General features: G+C 48.1%; 5 protein-coding genes across 5 annotated transcripts; 2 read left to right on the top strand and 3 right to left on the bottom strand.

Moving 5' to 3' along the window:
* Nucleotides 1-5029: 5029 nt before the first annotated feature.
* EDB93DRAFT_1323346 (uncharacterized protein) lies at nt 5030-9185 on the bottom strand (the record flags this gene model as incomplete). The annotated part of the gene is made up of 15 exons (XM_041454986.1): nt 5030-5514; nt 5569-5692; nt 5774-6001; nt 6038-6298; nt 6354-6915; nt 7048-7201; nt 7259-7337; nt 7395-7435; nt 7501-7587; nt 7672-7858; nt 8064-8196; nt 8256-8380; nt 8454-8545; nt 8568-8835; nt 9106-9185. 15 exons carry the CDS (start codon nt 9183-9185, stop codon nt 5317-5319), a joined length of 2619 nt encoding a protein of 872 aa, XP_041301981.1. The 3' UTR covers nt 5030-5316.
* Nucleotides 9186-10143: 958 nt separating this feature from the next.
* On the bottom strand, nt 10144-10302 carry EDB93DRAFT_1060440 (uncharacterized protein; the record flags this gene model as incomplete). Its single annotated transcript, XM_041444815.1, has 1 exon — nt 10144-10302. A coding segment is annotated over one exon (159 nt), but the record flags the coding sequence as incomplete, so codon positions are not given.
* Nucleotides 10303-10317: 15 nt separating this feature from the next.
* On the top strand, nt 10318-10903 carry EDB93DRAFT_85179 (uncharacterized protein). The gene is made up of 2 exons (XM_041457700.1): nt 10318-10503; nt 10563-10903. Exons 1-2 carry the CDS (start codon nt 10470-10472, stop codon nt 10835-10837), a joined length of 309 nt encoding a protein of 102 aa, XP_041301979.1. The 5' UTR covers nt 10318-10469; the 3' UTR covers nt 10838-10903.
* Nucleotides 10904-11649: 746 nt separating this feature from the next.
* On the bottom strand, nt 11650-13537 carry EDB93DRAFT_1180721 (Alpha/Beta hydrolase protein). Its single transcript, XM_041450642.1, has 9 exons — nt 13231-13537; nt 13112-13150; nt 12966-13062; nt 12783-12910; nt 12637-12726; nt 12509-12586; nt 12392-12460; nt 12201-12338; nt 11650-12148 (listed from the first exon to the last, which is right to left on the bottom strand). The coding sequence occupies exons 1-9, from the start codon at nt 13405-13407 to the stop codon at nt 11966-11968; spliced, it is 999 nt and encodes a 332-aa protein (XP_041301978.1). The 5' UTR covers nt 13408-13537; the 3' UTR covers nt 11650-11965.
* Nucleotides 13538-13650: 113 nt separating this feature from the next.
* Nucleotides 13651-14435, top strand: EDB93DRAFT_1180720 (uncharacterized protein). Its single transcript, XM_041450641.1, has 2 exons — nt 13651-13943; nt 14010-14435. The coding sequence occupies exons 1-2, from the start codon at nt 13725-13727 to the stop codon at nt 14262-14264; spliced, it is 474 nt and encodes a 157-aa protein (XP_041301977.1). The 5' UTR covers nt 13651-13724; the 3' UTR covers nt 14265-14435.
* Nucleotides 14436-14745: the final 310 nt, after the last annotated feature.

Here is a 14745-nt window from a genome sequence, read left to right as displayed (position 1 = left end):
CTGCATCGTTTTCCTTAAATCCAGGTCGTCACCAATGTCTCATGTTGCTGCTCTGCCATTGTCGAGTCGTAGGGCTTGTGTTGCGCATATGCACTGGAAACTTAACATAGCTGATCTATTCAGGGGCGATAGGCGCAGTTCGATTCTCAATGAACTCCAAGTAGCTTGCGGGGATTCGAATGTCAGGAGATAGATGGTTTTCTACCAGCAGTTGTGTGATGATTTCGATTTTGAATTCTGTAGATGGGCACTTGGTCTTCGCGCCAGAGAAATGCTCAAGGACGTTCTGAATGTATAAGCTGGTTGAGGTGTGGTCAAAGACGAACACGGTTCCTGAAACATCTACATGTCGGCAACACTGGCATTGCATGTACTACTTCTGAGTTGATACGACGGAATGAAGGGGGGTGGTAACCGTAACCGTTCAGGCGTCCAAAGTGAAACTAACGAGAGAAACGAGTACTTGAACTTGAGTGTTTGTCGGGTGGGAAAAGGAAATCTATACGCTTTAATCGTGGCAGTGACTTTAGGGCAACCATGGCTGTGAGAAGTGAGGGGAAGTAAGTGTAATGAGTATAGAGGAGGGGTGCAATACACAGGTGTCATGCAGGGTATATATGCAAGCAGTGCCTAAGGCCAATGATAGTTGCACTCACATTCAGGAATTCATCGCTCCTCAAGCTCCTCGCCGCGAAAGTGCTGATCTCTCGGTAACACCAATTCTCATCTAGATCTCCAGTGCGGATGAGCTGATGCTGGACTCGACCAGGATTCTAGCGTCAGTCATATAGTGCACCGACAACGAGTCCCAAATAATACTTTCCAGTACTTCACGTTTCGCTCACGGAGACACAGCCATGGCTTCCACGTCGACAAAAGCAGCCACCATGAAATCGATTCTGAAACCGTCAATAACATTGAATGGTCATGGGAAGCCAATTCTATCCATATCCTACTTTCCGGACGGCCAGCGAATGATCAGCAGAGCATTTGACAGGACCGCTCGACAATGGGATCTGAAGGCGGGCAAAGAGATTGAGGAAGTGCGGGGTGTTTTCAAGGAGCATGTTTTAGCGATGGCGGTATCAAGGGATGGTCGATGGGTTGTCACTAGCAGTGGTGGATATCGTGACCCTCGTCCGGAGCTGAAAGCCGGGGATTGTGAACTTCTTTCGAGGACACTCACGGAGGATTAGATGTGTTGATATCTCCATGGACAGCAAGCTGCTAGCGAGTGGATCAGACGATAAAACAATGCGGATATGGAACTTGGAGACTGGCAAACTCGTGGCTGGTCCATTCAAGAGCGTCGATTGGCCGGGCACAGTTCGATTCTCCACAGATTCAAAGAAGCTCGCAGTTATGCTAACCACAGGGATTGGCCTTGAGGTCTGGGATATCCAATCACAGAAATTGGATGTGAGGCTAGGAAAATTTGATTATGGAGCACAACTCACAAGTATTCTGGACAAACAACAACAAAAGCTTCTTAACCGTATTCAACTTCACTAAAGACGATAATGCTAGGACAATCTACGAGTTTGACGCGTCAACACTGGAGACTGTTGGAACTCCCTTTGAAGGGCACACTGACGATGTCAACAGTCTAGCACTTTCGTTTGACCATGCTCTCTTGGCCAGTGCTTCCTTCGACGATACCATCAAGCTCTGGGCTTTTGAGTCCCGCCAGCTCCTCGCTTCCTTCGACGCTGATGTCTATGCCCTTGTTCTCTCACCTGACGCACGACAACTAGCTTACGCGATGAATATTGAAGGTGATTACAAGATCTGCATCTGCAATACTCCACCCGATGTCCTTGCTCAGGCCCGTGTACGCATTCTCCCCAAACCTGTATTGTTCGTATGCTCACGTTCTCTTAAAGATTATTGGGCGCAAAAAGTCAGCCCCCAGGGATCCACTAACTGTGCGTATCTCATTCTTTTACTCATCATGTCACTCATCCATTGCAGTCTGATGCAACTCGTCGTCCTCCTGCCAAACGCCGCATGCAACCAATATCCGCCGTACCTGTTGCGCCGAGACCTCCACTTACAAGAGACCCGCAGCAAACCGCTTTATACGCCTCAGGAAACTCCTTCGCTTCTCTCCTCGCTCGCACGCAGTCGCTGTTCATGATGTCCAACCTCGTGACCCCTTGGATGTATGTCGTGACTGCTATATCGGTTCCCTGATAACTGAATCCATGATGGCACAAATAGGTCCCTGCTACATTGCCACTACCGTACCCGCTCTCAGATCAGGTCACATCTCGATTTGGTCATGTCGGTCTTCAATTTCTCTAAGTGTACTTGTAATGGATGACTGAGTACGTGTCCAGTTCGAAACAAGTACTCCGCTTTCCTCCTCGAACGGAGTCGCGCAGTTTGTATGGCAGAATCTTCCATTCGTCACGCCAAGACACAGTCTCCGGCCTCCAGTCGTTGAGGTCGCACCGGGACGGAAAGTCATTGTAATGTAATTTCTTACTTCTCGGTATCTTTTTACTGATCTATGCCCCTACAGAGACTCGCTGCTGCTAAAATACCAGAATACAAGAAAGTAGACGATACCCGACGTCCGTCTACTCAACAAGCTACCGTCCCGCAGGAAAACGACAAAGCTGACATTGATTCGCTCCCAGACGTGCATTGGTGTAAAGCATTCCTGTGCTATTATTCGTGCTGGTCTCATGGCAGACTGAGGATGCCTCCTTGGTGGCACTTGGAGCGGGCTGACATACCCCGCCAGGACGACATGGGAAATGGCAGCTGTGGTAGTGCTCATGGTTGCATTTAACTTGTATGTACCCATCCATTGCTGTATCCTTCATAGCTTCACACTTGCAAATCAATTCTATACCATGCGCGATACGCTGTGCATCTTCCAATCCCACCACGACTTGAGCTTAGATGAGTCAGATTATCATTGCGCTCATGTTCGCTGAGCGGGATGTTGATCTGGTCCAGATCGAAATGACATCATCAGGTGATCCGTCAGCATTCGGATGTCTCACAATTACTTTCTCACACATATATAAGGCCGTCGTCTGAATCAACATTTCCTGCGTTCTACTTCCACTTGCTTCCCTCGTTTAGATCTCCAACGTCTGTGGCGTTCGATTGAAACACAGTACGATCTCACAAGTCTCGAGCATGCGACTTAGACTACACTGGATTCGAGCGAGGAGACCGTGGATACCCGATCCCGCCTAACCGATAATCTCTTATCGATCTCCGCTTTTTCAGACCCTCTTTTCAAAGACGACCTTGTGTTTTTTTTGGAATTCACCCTGACTCTTGCCGTATCTTCGAGTTCCGATTATAGTCTGCTCCCTCAAATATATTGGACACTCCCTTGGTCAACCCGATCGTTGGCTGTCAACGAGGTTACATTTGTCGACGGATATTAATGCGATAGCTTCGATTGTCCGCCCCACTGCTTGTGCTCGAGTCCACTGGATCAGCCACATCAATTCGCACGATTCAACGACTGATCGATTCGTTCGACCATGAGGAGCATCTCTATCCTGGCTGTTCTTTATCCTTCCGTCGGTTCGGCACAACTCCTATCTTCCATTCTGCGTCGATCCCCAAATCGATCTCTGTTTCCGGCGTCTTTGTCTTGACGATCTTGTTTGCTCTTCGTTTTTGTGCGGCTCCTTCAAGTTCTACTCGATTCCCCTTCTTGGACTACACGGTTGCCTGGATTCGAGCGAAGAGACCGTCTCAGGTGGGCCTTCACGATAACTGGCTTCAGAATCCTCTTTTCTTCGATAGCACCTCTTGGACTCGACGGGATGCCCAACCAATAACCTCTTCCAATTCATATCGATCTCTGCTATCACCCGCCTTTCGGGGACAACCTTGTGTTTCCTTTCTCGAATTCACACTGACAGGCTCCTGCAGTACCTTTGAGTTCCGATTGTCCTCTGCTCTCTCAAATCCCTTTGGATACTCCCTTGACCAACCCAATCGTTTACCGCCATCGAGCTTACATCTGTCGACGGACATCGCGCTAGTTTCGATCCTCCACCAAAATTCTCATGTTCGAGTCTACTGGATCAGCCTTATCAGTTCGCATGGTTCAACGACTGTGATCGATTGGTCCCATGGATCTACCTATCCTCTGAATTTCACATTTCGAGTCGATCAGACCGACCGTTGCGTTCTATTCCACCCATTTCCTCCGATGGCAACTACGTCACTCAATCACGATTGTCACGTGTGGCAATGTACCATTTGCTCACTTTTTCATCTTTTCCCTTGCTCATCCGGACCTCGGACTTCAAAACTTTCTCTGTTTTAATCAATGTCATGGTTTGAATACGCGAACCTGGTACGATCGAGTTTGCAACTCGGATCCAATAGAAACTCGCTTTCACAAGGTCAGGCTTTGTTCGATTAGGAGAAGCATCATTCTCATTGGTTCGGCACAGCTCTTGAATTCTTCTGACAGATCTCATTGGCTTGTCTAAATTACTCTACTGCGTCAACTTCATGATTTGCTGATAGTTAGACAGCATTAAAGTTCGACGTTCGAACGCTGGGCTACTTTCATGCAATAACTGCTGCACAACATTTCCTTTCAGGATCTATCTTGGCTATCGCCGTACTTTGCATCGGCTTTGAATTTGGTCCGTCGGGCACTCCCTGTTTGTAATAATCAGCTCTAACATTACAGGCTAGTCGAAAGAATCGTTCGAATTTCTACCACTTCCTCGAATGACCCTTTGACTTTTGATTTTTGCGCTAGATTACAGAGGTCCCTGATGCGAGGGGTCGAGGTCGCGTCAACTACATCAAGGTCGTCACAAACATACATGAACAAGCCTCGACTGAGGCGTGGAAGTATACAATGAGATGGCACGGCCGTAGCATGGTGATATGCGGTCAGGATTTTGTTTTGATACATTAGTTTGTATGAGATGGGTCTCTGGTGTGCAGGGCTGTGTCGCCACTGGGATTCGCTTAATATTTACAAGCATATATTACAGAATGGTCAGTGGTAAAGGTAAAACCGTTAATTTCTCATCGAGCATGCACGAGATTCTGAACATGAGAAGGCGTCATTGAGACATTCAGAAGCTCTTAGGCTGACAGCCTGGCTGATACTTGCATCGTCGATTGCAAGTCCCCGGAAATTCCGTCTCAACATGCTTGAGTCAGTTCGAGTGCCAATTCCGATTGAAGGTAGCCGTTCCTCCCTTATTGTCATAGTTTCTGGATTTCCGTGGCCTCCAGTGTTCGCAGCTGGAAGTCCGAGTCAATGCTGCAGCGCATACTGCTTAATGCTTGTGGTCAAAGTTCTACCGTTTCTCATACAAACAGATCTGTTCGCCCCAACGTCTCCGATATAACCCCCACCACCTTGGCTTCAAATTCAAACACATCCCCACCACGGTATGCCACAAGGTCCTGAGGCATCTCCCTCTGCACTCCGAGCGCCTTTTCGAGGTTTGTCGTGGCAAGTGCAAGAGCTGTTGTGCGATCGATCAAACCATTGGACGCGAGGAACTATAATTACATTTAAGAAAAACGACAGGAAAAGCAGTGTTCGACCAAACGCACCCAACCGGCTTCGAAACGTGTATTTCGGGCATTGTACTCGTCGATGACTCCAATGGCTACATTGACGCCGGCCTTCAAAAGCTTGCTGACCAGGCTCTCTTGCGTTATTGGTGGCCCAGCAAGTCTATGCGATAGCAAGGTTAGCATCGTTAAGCGCAAACGAGAAAAGATTGGATCAAGAAGAAAGAGCATGAAGGATACTCACATCCTTCGCTGCTCCCAATTCGACGGGAATGGCTTGCTCTGCGTGACGATCACGCTCACACCTGCCCTCTTAATCTCAGACGCAAGGAGATGAGCCTCAGTTGCTCCCGCAAAGGTCATACGAAGTTCCCTCCCAGAATGAGTCTCGTACTCATCCTTAAGCCGAAGCAGCGTCGCCATTATATCTGCGCTCTCAACGTCCACAACGAGCGTGGTTTTACCCTTGATTCTAGATATCAGTGTTGACTCAATGCATGAGACGCACAATAAGCCCACCTTTCTAACGCTCCTGAGCACCTCATCTCCACCCTCTCCAAACAACATGTTCCTAAGTGCTGCTATCTGCGTGCTCACACTTATCCTTGAAGACATGCTTATGCCCACATGTAATGCGACTTCATCAATTACACTCGCATTTTCCACGCTGGCATGCGCAGCTCCAGGTGAGAAAGCAGTAGATACGCCCTGCAGGAAGGCCCCAGAGGGCGCAGTGATGGCCGTTGTAACGCCGCCGCGATAGGCTAGTCTGCAATTCGAAATGTCGATTCAGACACTGGATGAAAGGAATAAAGGATACATACAGCAAATTCTGACCACCAAACATGAGACCGTCTTGTGCTCTCATGATCGTGTCACCCAATATAGCAGGAAGGTCACCATCGAGAGGGTTATGAACACTTCCATCATTTGTGCTCGGCTCAAGCCTTATCTCCACGAGCCCCAGTGGCGAACCGAAGCTGGTCAATCCAGGTGTGATCGTGCCACCTTCAAGGTCCACGATATCGACAGCCTCTTCTGCAAAATCCGAGCATTGACCAATACACACCACTTGACCATCCTCCACACCCACCGATCCTGCCTGCTCAGAAACACGCACCACCCCACTCGAGCCACCACCTCTCATATAAAGCCCTGAGACGTTCACGAATAACGCCCCTTTCACGCTCCGAGGCTCAAGAGGGGGAATACCCTCGTGCGCGACCGCTGCCACCTTCTCAGAGTCGAAATTGGGTGTGCATGGGGGAGTGGTGGGCCCCTTGGCGACATGGCCTCCAGGAAGGGAGAGCTGGGGGATACCATCAATATAGACCTGAGTGGGCGTTGAAGCAAGTGAAAGTGGGTGGGAGGACCAAATCACAACATCTAGTTTCGATTAAACGATCAGACTCGCTTCTTATATATTTAGTGACTGCGAGCATAACATACCTGCATCATACCCTGCAATTCAACCGAGACTTAATTTTTTCATTGAAATTATATGATAGTCTCACATACCTGGTTTCAGCATCCCAATCCGATGGCCCATCCCCATGGCAGTAGCAGGAGTATACGTAACAGAGAGGAGCGTGAGTGCAGGGTCAAGGCCATAATAGTGCGCTTGGGCGGCTTCGTGCAGGAGGTAGCGGGAGTTGACAACGGGGTGGTCAGACTGTAAGCAAGAGTTAGTTGACGCAGCATAATAAAGAGTATGTAGGGTGACATTTACCTTCATAACAACGTTGATTCCATGTTCCGCCAGCACCCGTGGTGCGAACTCCGATCCTCGATATGCCTCGCGTTTCTTCCTTTATGCAAGACAAGAGTATCAGGACAGTCACAAAAGTCGATACATATATACATACCGAAAGTTGGATGCAAAAAGTGCGATGGCAGGTGTGCCCCCCTTGTGGATAAGAAGACCAGGAAGTCACAAACAATCAACGAGGAAAGAGAAGAGAAAAGACTTACCCACGTTTTCTTCAACAACTCCGGAACGAGGTATGTTTCACCAGCATGGTGAAATGAGGCTACGGGGAATTCGAACTCATTTGTAAGCTGTCCAAGGCCATCCGTTAATCAACCCAACACAGGTAAAAATTAGAAGAGCCAAAAAAAAAATAACAACAAAATAAAACCCACGCGGACGATTCCGTCGAGATCAACTGCCTCGTAGCAGTGCACTGAAAGCTTTACACGTCCACGGAGCACATCGACAAGGGATTCCCATTGCAGATCTTCAGGAAATGCATTCCCTGCGAGGTCATCCCAAGAATCAGACTCTGCCTTGGCGCAGAAAGCATCTTGAGCGTCGCGCAGCTTTCGGGCACTATCGTAGGCGGCGCGGAAGTTCCACCCAGAGTCAAGGCGTGTCATGCCATAGACACGAGAGGGGTTTTCACCTTATGAGTGAATGAGCGATGATAATAACGAGGCCTCTTCTGGAACATACCACATGCATGTCTGTCAGGTATTGTTGAAGTTAGGAATAATTAAAGATAAATAAAAGAAAATGGAGGTGTGAGATAACAGACTTCATGTGCCGCCAGCGTGGCGTGAGAGAGTGGTCAAAGTGAGAGCCATTGAGGGTGTAGGGAGGCTCGAGGAGCATGGAAGAAGGCGAACGTTCAGCTGTAGGACGAAGCTTGATTATGAATGCCTGGCCACCTAGTATACAAGGTTTATGATCAGCAAATAGGCAAAGTGTGTATCAAGATAGCTTTAACCGATATTATTTGCGCTCCCAGGGAGAATTTGTGCGGTTGTAACACCTCCAGCTATGGCGAGTTCGTATGATGCGTCATGGGTGTTCAATCCATCAATACTGCGCAAACCAGGGCAAGATGGGGGCCTTGCGAGAGTTCGTGTCGCGTTGCACCTGCAGGAAATGGGACGTTATGGCTATTGTAGAGTAGCAAATAAACGAACCATTTAGCTCAGGCACACTACCGACACCGATATGGGAGTGTAAATCCACAATGCCGGGGGTCACCCACGCTCCGTGAGCATCAACAACCTCCAATTTCCTGTTCTTTGACTCGACCCTGCCGAATCATGGAAAGAGGAACATCCCCGATAGCTTTGATGAGACCGCGGTGTAAAAGGAGGTCACCAGAGATAACCTCGTGCCCATCATTAGCAGCTGTCCAGATAGTCGCATTACGCACAAGAACGGGAGTCGTGTTCTCTGAATCTGCGTAGCGGTCACTCTGGGTGCGAGTATGGAAATTGGGTGGAGGCCCGGGTTTGGCACGTATGTAGGCGCATTTAGAGAGGATTTGGGACCGACGGGCGAGCTCCTGTGGGCTGGATTGAGATGACACCGAAGAGATGAAGGTCGAGGAATGCAGAAGAATGATGTAGATGAGTGCGATGGTAAATAGGGCTGGGTGAATCCAGCGCCGAAAAGGAGGACGGGTCGCCAACGGTGAGCTACCCATTGTGTTAGGTGGTGCCAAGGCAAACTGAACTTGAGTCTTGAGCTCCTTGTTCAAATGGTAGTCAGTCAGCAGACTCAGCACTAGATCAAGTACTTAGGTTCGTGGGGAACATGTCGGCAGTACTTCGGTTATAAACCTATTAGTAGCTTCGAACGAACCGAACTTCCGTAGGGCGGCCGCAAATGCTGTCTTTGCACTAAGCCTGTGTAAGACCATCTCAACTTGAGTCAAAAGCTTGGCTATGCGCCGTGAATAGGTGAGGTGTTCGCTAGGATAAACCTCCCGTGTAGGAAATGGAGGAGGGCGTTTGATGTTGGGTAGGCTTATGAGCGAAATACCCAAGACTATCGTGAAGAAAAACGTTCAGATTGATCTGAATAAGGACTGAATATTTGCGATCTAATATATAGAAACACCTAATGGAAATGAAGCACTAGTACCGGCGTGACGTATGGCAGCTATCGATTGTATACCAAACAACAACAAACACATTGACGACTTGCTCAACCAACTCACCGTGCAGTAGCTCGAATTCATAGTAGATCCAAATATTGTGCTATGTCACTGGGGTGCTTTCGGGCCATAATGACTCTAGCTCAATTCATTGATGGACCTGAAACACACCAATGCACATTTGTCGACTGTTCTCGTTGATATGCTGCTGCTACTCTGTCACATGTGAGTTATCTCGTTTAGTCAATCAGGTTTGAGCTTTTGCGATCTTCTGCTTAATGTGCGTGCCATCAGGGTGTTCTTACTTGGCATTCCTTGAGCGCGCACTACATGTGACCGTGGTCCTGCAGCACATAAACTCTATTAGCACGCTGCGTGCTGATGTGTCGCTTCAGCAAGCTGAATAGCTTTCTTACGATCCTGTGTGGCCTGCCGATGCTGATCAGCTGTTCATAAGGGTGTAGTGTGTATCGCATCGCATTCTAACTTCACTCTGATAAAATTCATCTAGGTAGTTGCCCATGTGTCAAGCTGCCGTTCTGCTGTCGTTGAATCGAAGGGCGTGCGTTATGCAGATGCAGGAAACCCAATTAAATTTGCCAGCGACAACGATGTACATGTCATATCCATTCCGATGTCAAACAATTCATGTCCGGCGGTTAATGCAGCTTCGCCGTTTTGTATCCACTACTTGCTTTTTCAATTCGAGTAGTTGCACACACTTGACGTTCTGGTGCTGGTGATCTCCTTCATTCCGATCCTCGTGGTTCCAGTAGGATGGAAGCCCGAGATATGGGACCCAACCATTTTGATGGTTCCTAGTATCCAGGCCCCACTGACAGTTTCCTGCAGAGCCTGATTGAGCTGACTTCTTGAACAGGCGCACAGTGTTCGAAGATGGGCAGTCGCTCCATGTCAACATCCGTGTGGATCAAATCTATGCTTCCGCCGGTCTGCTTCAAAAGGGTCGTCTATACGGCTTCGAGTATTAATTCCTCCTGCGCGTCCATGGTGTAATCTCTGGGGTAGTCTGGATACACCTCCAAAATGCTGCGTTTGTTGTATGCCAGCATGATGCTGAGTGCGTGAGCAAATCCTGCGCAGCCTAACCACTTTAAAGACTTTTGCCGTACCTTTCAGTTCCGACTATCCTCTGCTCTCTGAAATATCGCTTTGGACACTCCGTTGGCCAACCCGATCGTTGGCCATCAACGAGTTTACATTTGGCGACGGATATTAATGCGCTAGCTTCGATTGTCCACCGAAATGCTTATGCTGAATCAGCCCCATCAGCTCGCATGGTTCGACGACTGATTGATTCGTTCGACCAAGAGGAGCATCTACATTCTGGCTGTTCTTTATCCCTCGTTGGCTCGGTACAGGTCCTGTCTAAGGTTGAACCACTTTGTAATTGAACTGCAAGCTTAAGGGAGGTTCACTGCCCTTTTCTGGAGTTGGTTGTCATACACCTCTGACTCCCTCAGACCAATGCATCTCGGTTCCTTTGTAAAGTGGCCCTCCCACAGTGTGTTCGAGAGCCACGTGCGTCAAGAAAATCGATAGCAAGGGAAATTCTTCAACCACATCGTATTTGCTCCATTATGTGGTGTCGGCGAAGGAACTTCGATTCTCTTAGAGTGAAGAGGCTCGGACCTAGGAACGAAGGAGGAACTCAGTCTTCGATTGAAGGACTGACAAGCTACGACATAGTGCATACCTAGGAACGAAGGAGGAACTATGTAGTTATTAGAGACTGTATTGTAGACTCGTAAATAAAACAACTCACCTCAGTCTTCGATTGAAGGACTGAGGGGAGACGCTTCCAAGGGAAGAGGAATAAAAAGACGTCGTTGAGACGGAGAACGAAAAAGCAACGTGTAGGGTGAGTGATATTGTATGTAAAATGAAACGCGTACGGAGAACGTGTTGTGATAGATTCTTCCACTGCCAATGGACGAACTGGTCGTATTGTATCTTAGTGCGGGCCGTGAACCGTTTTTTGGGGTCACCAGACTTCTTTAAAGATCTCTTCAAGAGTTTGCGGTGAAAGAGTTTCGAGCATGGGTCTTTGCGTCAGCAGCTACTAATTCTCCTATCTAATAAACAATTATCGGAGCGATAAACACGGTAGAGAAACATTCACCACAAACACAATATCTAGCGCCTCGCGTATTCTGATGCATTCGAATTTTACCAGTCGTTAGCGCACATACAGACAAGGCAGAGATATGTGGAGCACGGTGCTTGATAAATGTATAATGATCGCATAGAACTTCAAAGCACTTCATTCATTCCAAAAAAATGTGTTTATGACAAGCTATAGGTTTCTAGAGTAATGCAAACAGGAAGAGCTAAAGTATAACGCGGACGAATAGCGAGGACAACATGAGGCAACAGTAAAGCGAGATGGGCATGGTATCCAGAATGATACAAGGGGATTATACGATGGAATAGCGTTCGACGATGAATAGCGAATAGCATGTGCGTGTGGAGACAGATACAATATCATCAAAAAAGGATTCGCCCCTTATATCAAGTGAGGTTCATTCACGAGGCTTGTACGGATATTCGTCGGCAAGAAAGTGAAGTAACAAGGCGTTCACCTCGGATGCGTGGGTTACAGTGAGATCGTGGCCACCATCGTTGATGGTGACGAGGTCAGCTTGCGGTACGAGATTGTGTATCTTAGAAGCGTATTTATAAGGGACAGTTTTGTCCGATGTGCCCTTCATTGAAAAAGTCAGCATCACAGTGGCGGATTGATGAGCGATCTCTTACATGGATAAGCAACACTTGGTTGCCAGAGTGTGCGAGTGATTGGAATGCAAAGTGCAGGCCGCGAATAGGACCGTCGCGAAGCGAAGATGCCACAGCAGCATTATAGTGAGGTAGATGGGCGGTTTGAAGACGGACAATCTTAAATCAAAGTATTTAGTGGGTGCGAATTATGTGGTCAAAAAAAAACAGACTTCTTGTATCGGATTGATTTCATAAAGTTCCGAGGATTTAGAGGTATTCGCAAGGAGACGCATGTAATGCTACGTCAAAGTCAGGTGGGAGAAAAGGGAGCAGTCCCTCGAGCTTACTTGGAAAGGTGGGAGGGCGGACACAGTTTGCACGAGGGGAGTCGACATGAATTTTGCGGTACGAGAGATATCGCTCGACTATGCGAGATAAGTTAGATTAAGAATGTGCTGTGTTGCTTGCCAATTACCTCTATGATACCTGCTGAAGCAATAAGAGCGACTTTTCCATTTACCAGATGAGGGAAGTGGGCCGAGAATGCAGTCGCAATGCCACCTCCCTGTTTGCAATAGGAGAGAGATTCAGCGGTAGACAAACACAAGAAGACAAATGTACCATCGACAATCCGATGATAAATGCATTATCCCATTTAACATGTTGCATAAGAAGCGCGAGTTGGGTGGTGTGAAGGATGGTATCGTAAGTTACTTGGGGGGCATCTGAATAACCACGACCATATAGATCTACAATATCAATGGATTTGGAACGTAATACAAATATACATTAAAAGATAATAACACACCATAGAGAAGTACACGGTATCCTCGTGAGGCGAGTACAGGTGCACGTCTTTCCAGACGATCGCCGGGATGGAAAGTCCGTGTATCAAAACAACCTAACAGTCTCGATAAGCACATAATACTTGCGCACACAAAAAAACGCACACGTCGTCCGTCCTCTGGTCCTATGAGCCAATATCGCACCTGATATTGGGTCAGCATGTGAACAAGAGTGCGCATAAGCAGAGTACGTAACCGTCCTAGAGGTAGGTTGGCGTATGCACCGGCCACCACAAGTCCTCTGGATATACATTACATGACGGTGATGAGCTCGGAAGGTGCGCTAGGGATGTATGGATGATGGGTAAAGTAGGTGGTCGCGGGAAACTGGCCAAGAGATAGATGGTGAGAAACAGTGGAGGAATGACCAGAGCTAGACGATGAAATGGGGTTGAGCCCATCGTCGCTGATGGTGATAAAGATATGCACAAGGGAGGTATCACTGGCAGTAATTAATATTAAGAACTTGAAATCGCGTAAAAATCATGAAACGCACGAAAGACGTACGTTACATACGTCCTCCAAAACAGGAGCCAATCCAACGAGCACAATGTCACATGACTACAGCTTATGTAGCTCCGACAGATCACGTGACGTGCACCGCGCGTTGGGTTGGCGTTGTTTGGCTTTTTGATTTCTTGCGGCCGACGACTCCTGCTCATCGTCACCCACGACGATTCACGACCCGTGATATCAAGGCCTCTCACCGCCGGTCGTGATGAGCGAATATCCACCCTTTGCTCTTGATGATCTGGTTCATATCATGTCCCTCTCCCCGGCGCCACCACTCGCAACACTGGATGACTCTCAACTACCCCTCCGCCCCCCGAAGACCGCATCTCCTAGGCCCCAAATTGACAATGGCGAACAAGAGGTACGCATAAATATCACAGACATGCATGATCTCAGTGTAGGGGAGAAAGAGCTACCCGATTTGGTGCGTTATATTTTGTTTAATATCATCACAAGATGTCTGACTTAGCTTACATATCTATCCTAATAGGTGGTGAAGGAAACTAGTGGGGTGCATCCTGACCCAGAGCAAGTCATTAGGCAGGCTGAAATCATATCCTGCCTAATTGTCCAGCGCGATATGCTCTTGCGACAGGCAGAGGAGCAGAGACTGCGGTGGAACTCAGAGAAGGATAGTTGGGCACGGATGGCCGAAGCTCTCATTGCACAGCAGTCAAAGCACAGGAGTCCGTCTGACAAGGATGAAGTGAGTCATTTTGCTTTCTCTTTAGCGATGGTGGTTTAGCAAGCTGCATGGTCGTCTTGATAAATTACCTATCACCCAGCCGTGATACTGATGGCAGTAAGCTGGTCTCATAGACATGTAAACAAGCCATTATAGCCTTTTGTTCCTCCTTGCCTTCTTCGGATTAACAGAACTGACTTTGATTCAGGAGCTTGAGCGACAACAAGCTATAACTGAGGCAGACAATCGGAGTCTCCGCCAACGAGTGAGCTCGTCCTTCCATCACACACCTCTATCTATCGCTGATTTTTCACCAGCTTCATGAAACTCAATTGCGTCTCTCCATCCTCGAAGGTGAACTATCCCGCCTCCGCCCTTTGCTTCTCATGCAACCTCTCGCATTAAACGGACATGTCAGCCTGAATCAAGTACCAAAAACTCGTCTACACCGGCGGAGAAGGAAGGATCCGCAAACTACTGAGGACGAGGACCCTGGTCTTGATCCTTCTGACGATGACCATCCAGGAGACACTGAGGACAC

Source organism: Suillus bovinus (assembly GCF_016758785.1).
Source record: "Suillus bovinus strain UH-Sbo-P2 chromosome Unknown EDB93scaffold_108, whole genome shotgun sequence".
In the NCBI taxonomy this organism is placed as follows: Eukaryota; Fungi; Basidiomycota; class Agaricomycetes; order Boletales; family Suillaceae; genus Suillus; species Suillus bovinus.
This window is presented reverse-complemented; position numbering and strand designations above follow the sequence as displayed.

Bases quoted from the DNA above. Each gene is read 5' to 3' on its own strand.
- EDB93DRAFT_1180720 (XM_041450641.1), top strand. From the start codon at position 13,725: ATGAGCGAATATCCACCCTTTGCTCTTGATGATCTGGTTCATATCATG. The intron at 13,944-14,009 runs GTGCGTTATATT...CTATCCTAATAG, and splicing joins AGAAAGAGCTACCCGATTTG to GTGGTGAAGGAAACTAGTGG.
- EDB93DRAFT_85179 (XM_041457700.1), top strand. From the start codon at position 10,470: ATGCTGCGTTTGTTGTATGCCAGCATGATGCTGA. The intron at 10,504-10,562 runs GTGCGTGAGCAA...CGTACCTTTCAG, and splicing joins GTATGCCAGCATGATGCTGA to TTCCGACTATCCTCTGCTCT.
- EDB93DRAFT_1180721 (XM_041450642.1), bottom strand. From the start codon at position 13,407: ATGGGCTCAACCCCATTTCATCGTCTAGCTCTGGTCATTCCTCCACTG. The intron at 13,063-13,111 runs GTGCGTTTTTTT...CGAGACTGTTAG, and splicing joins GACCAGAGGACGGACGACGT to GTTGTTTTGATACACGGACT. The intron at 12,727-12,782 runs GTACATTTGTCT...TATTGCAAACAG, and splicing joins TTATCATCGGATTGTCGATG to GGAGGTGGCATTGCGACTGC.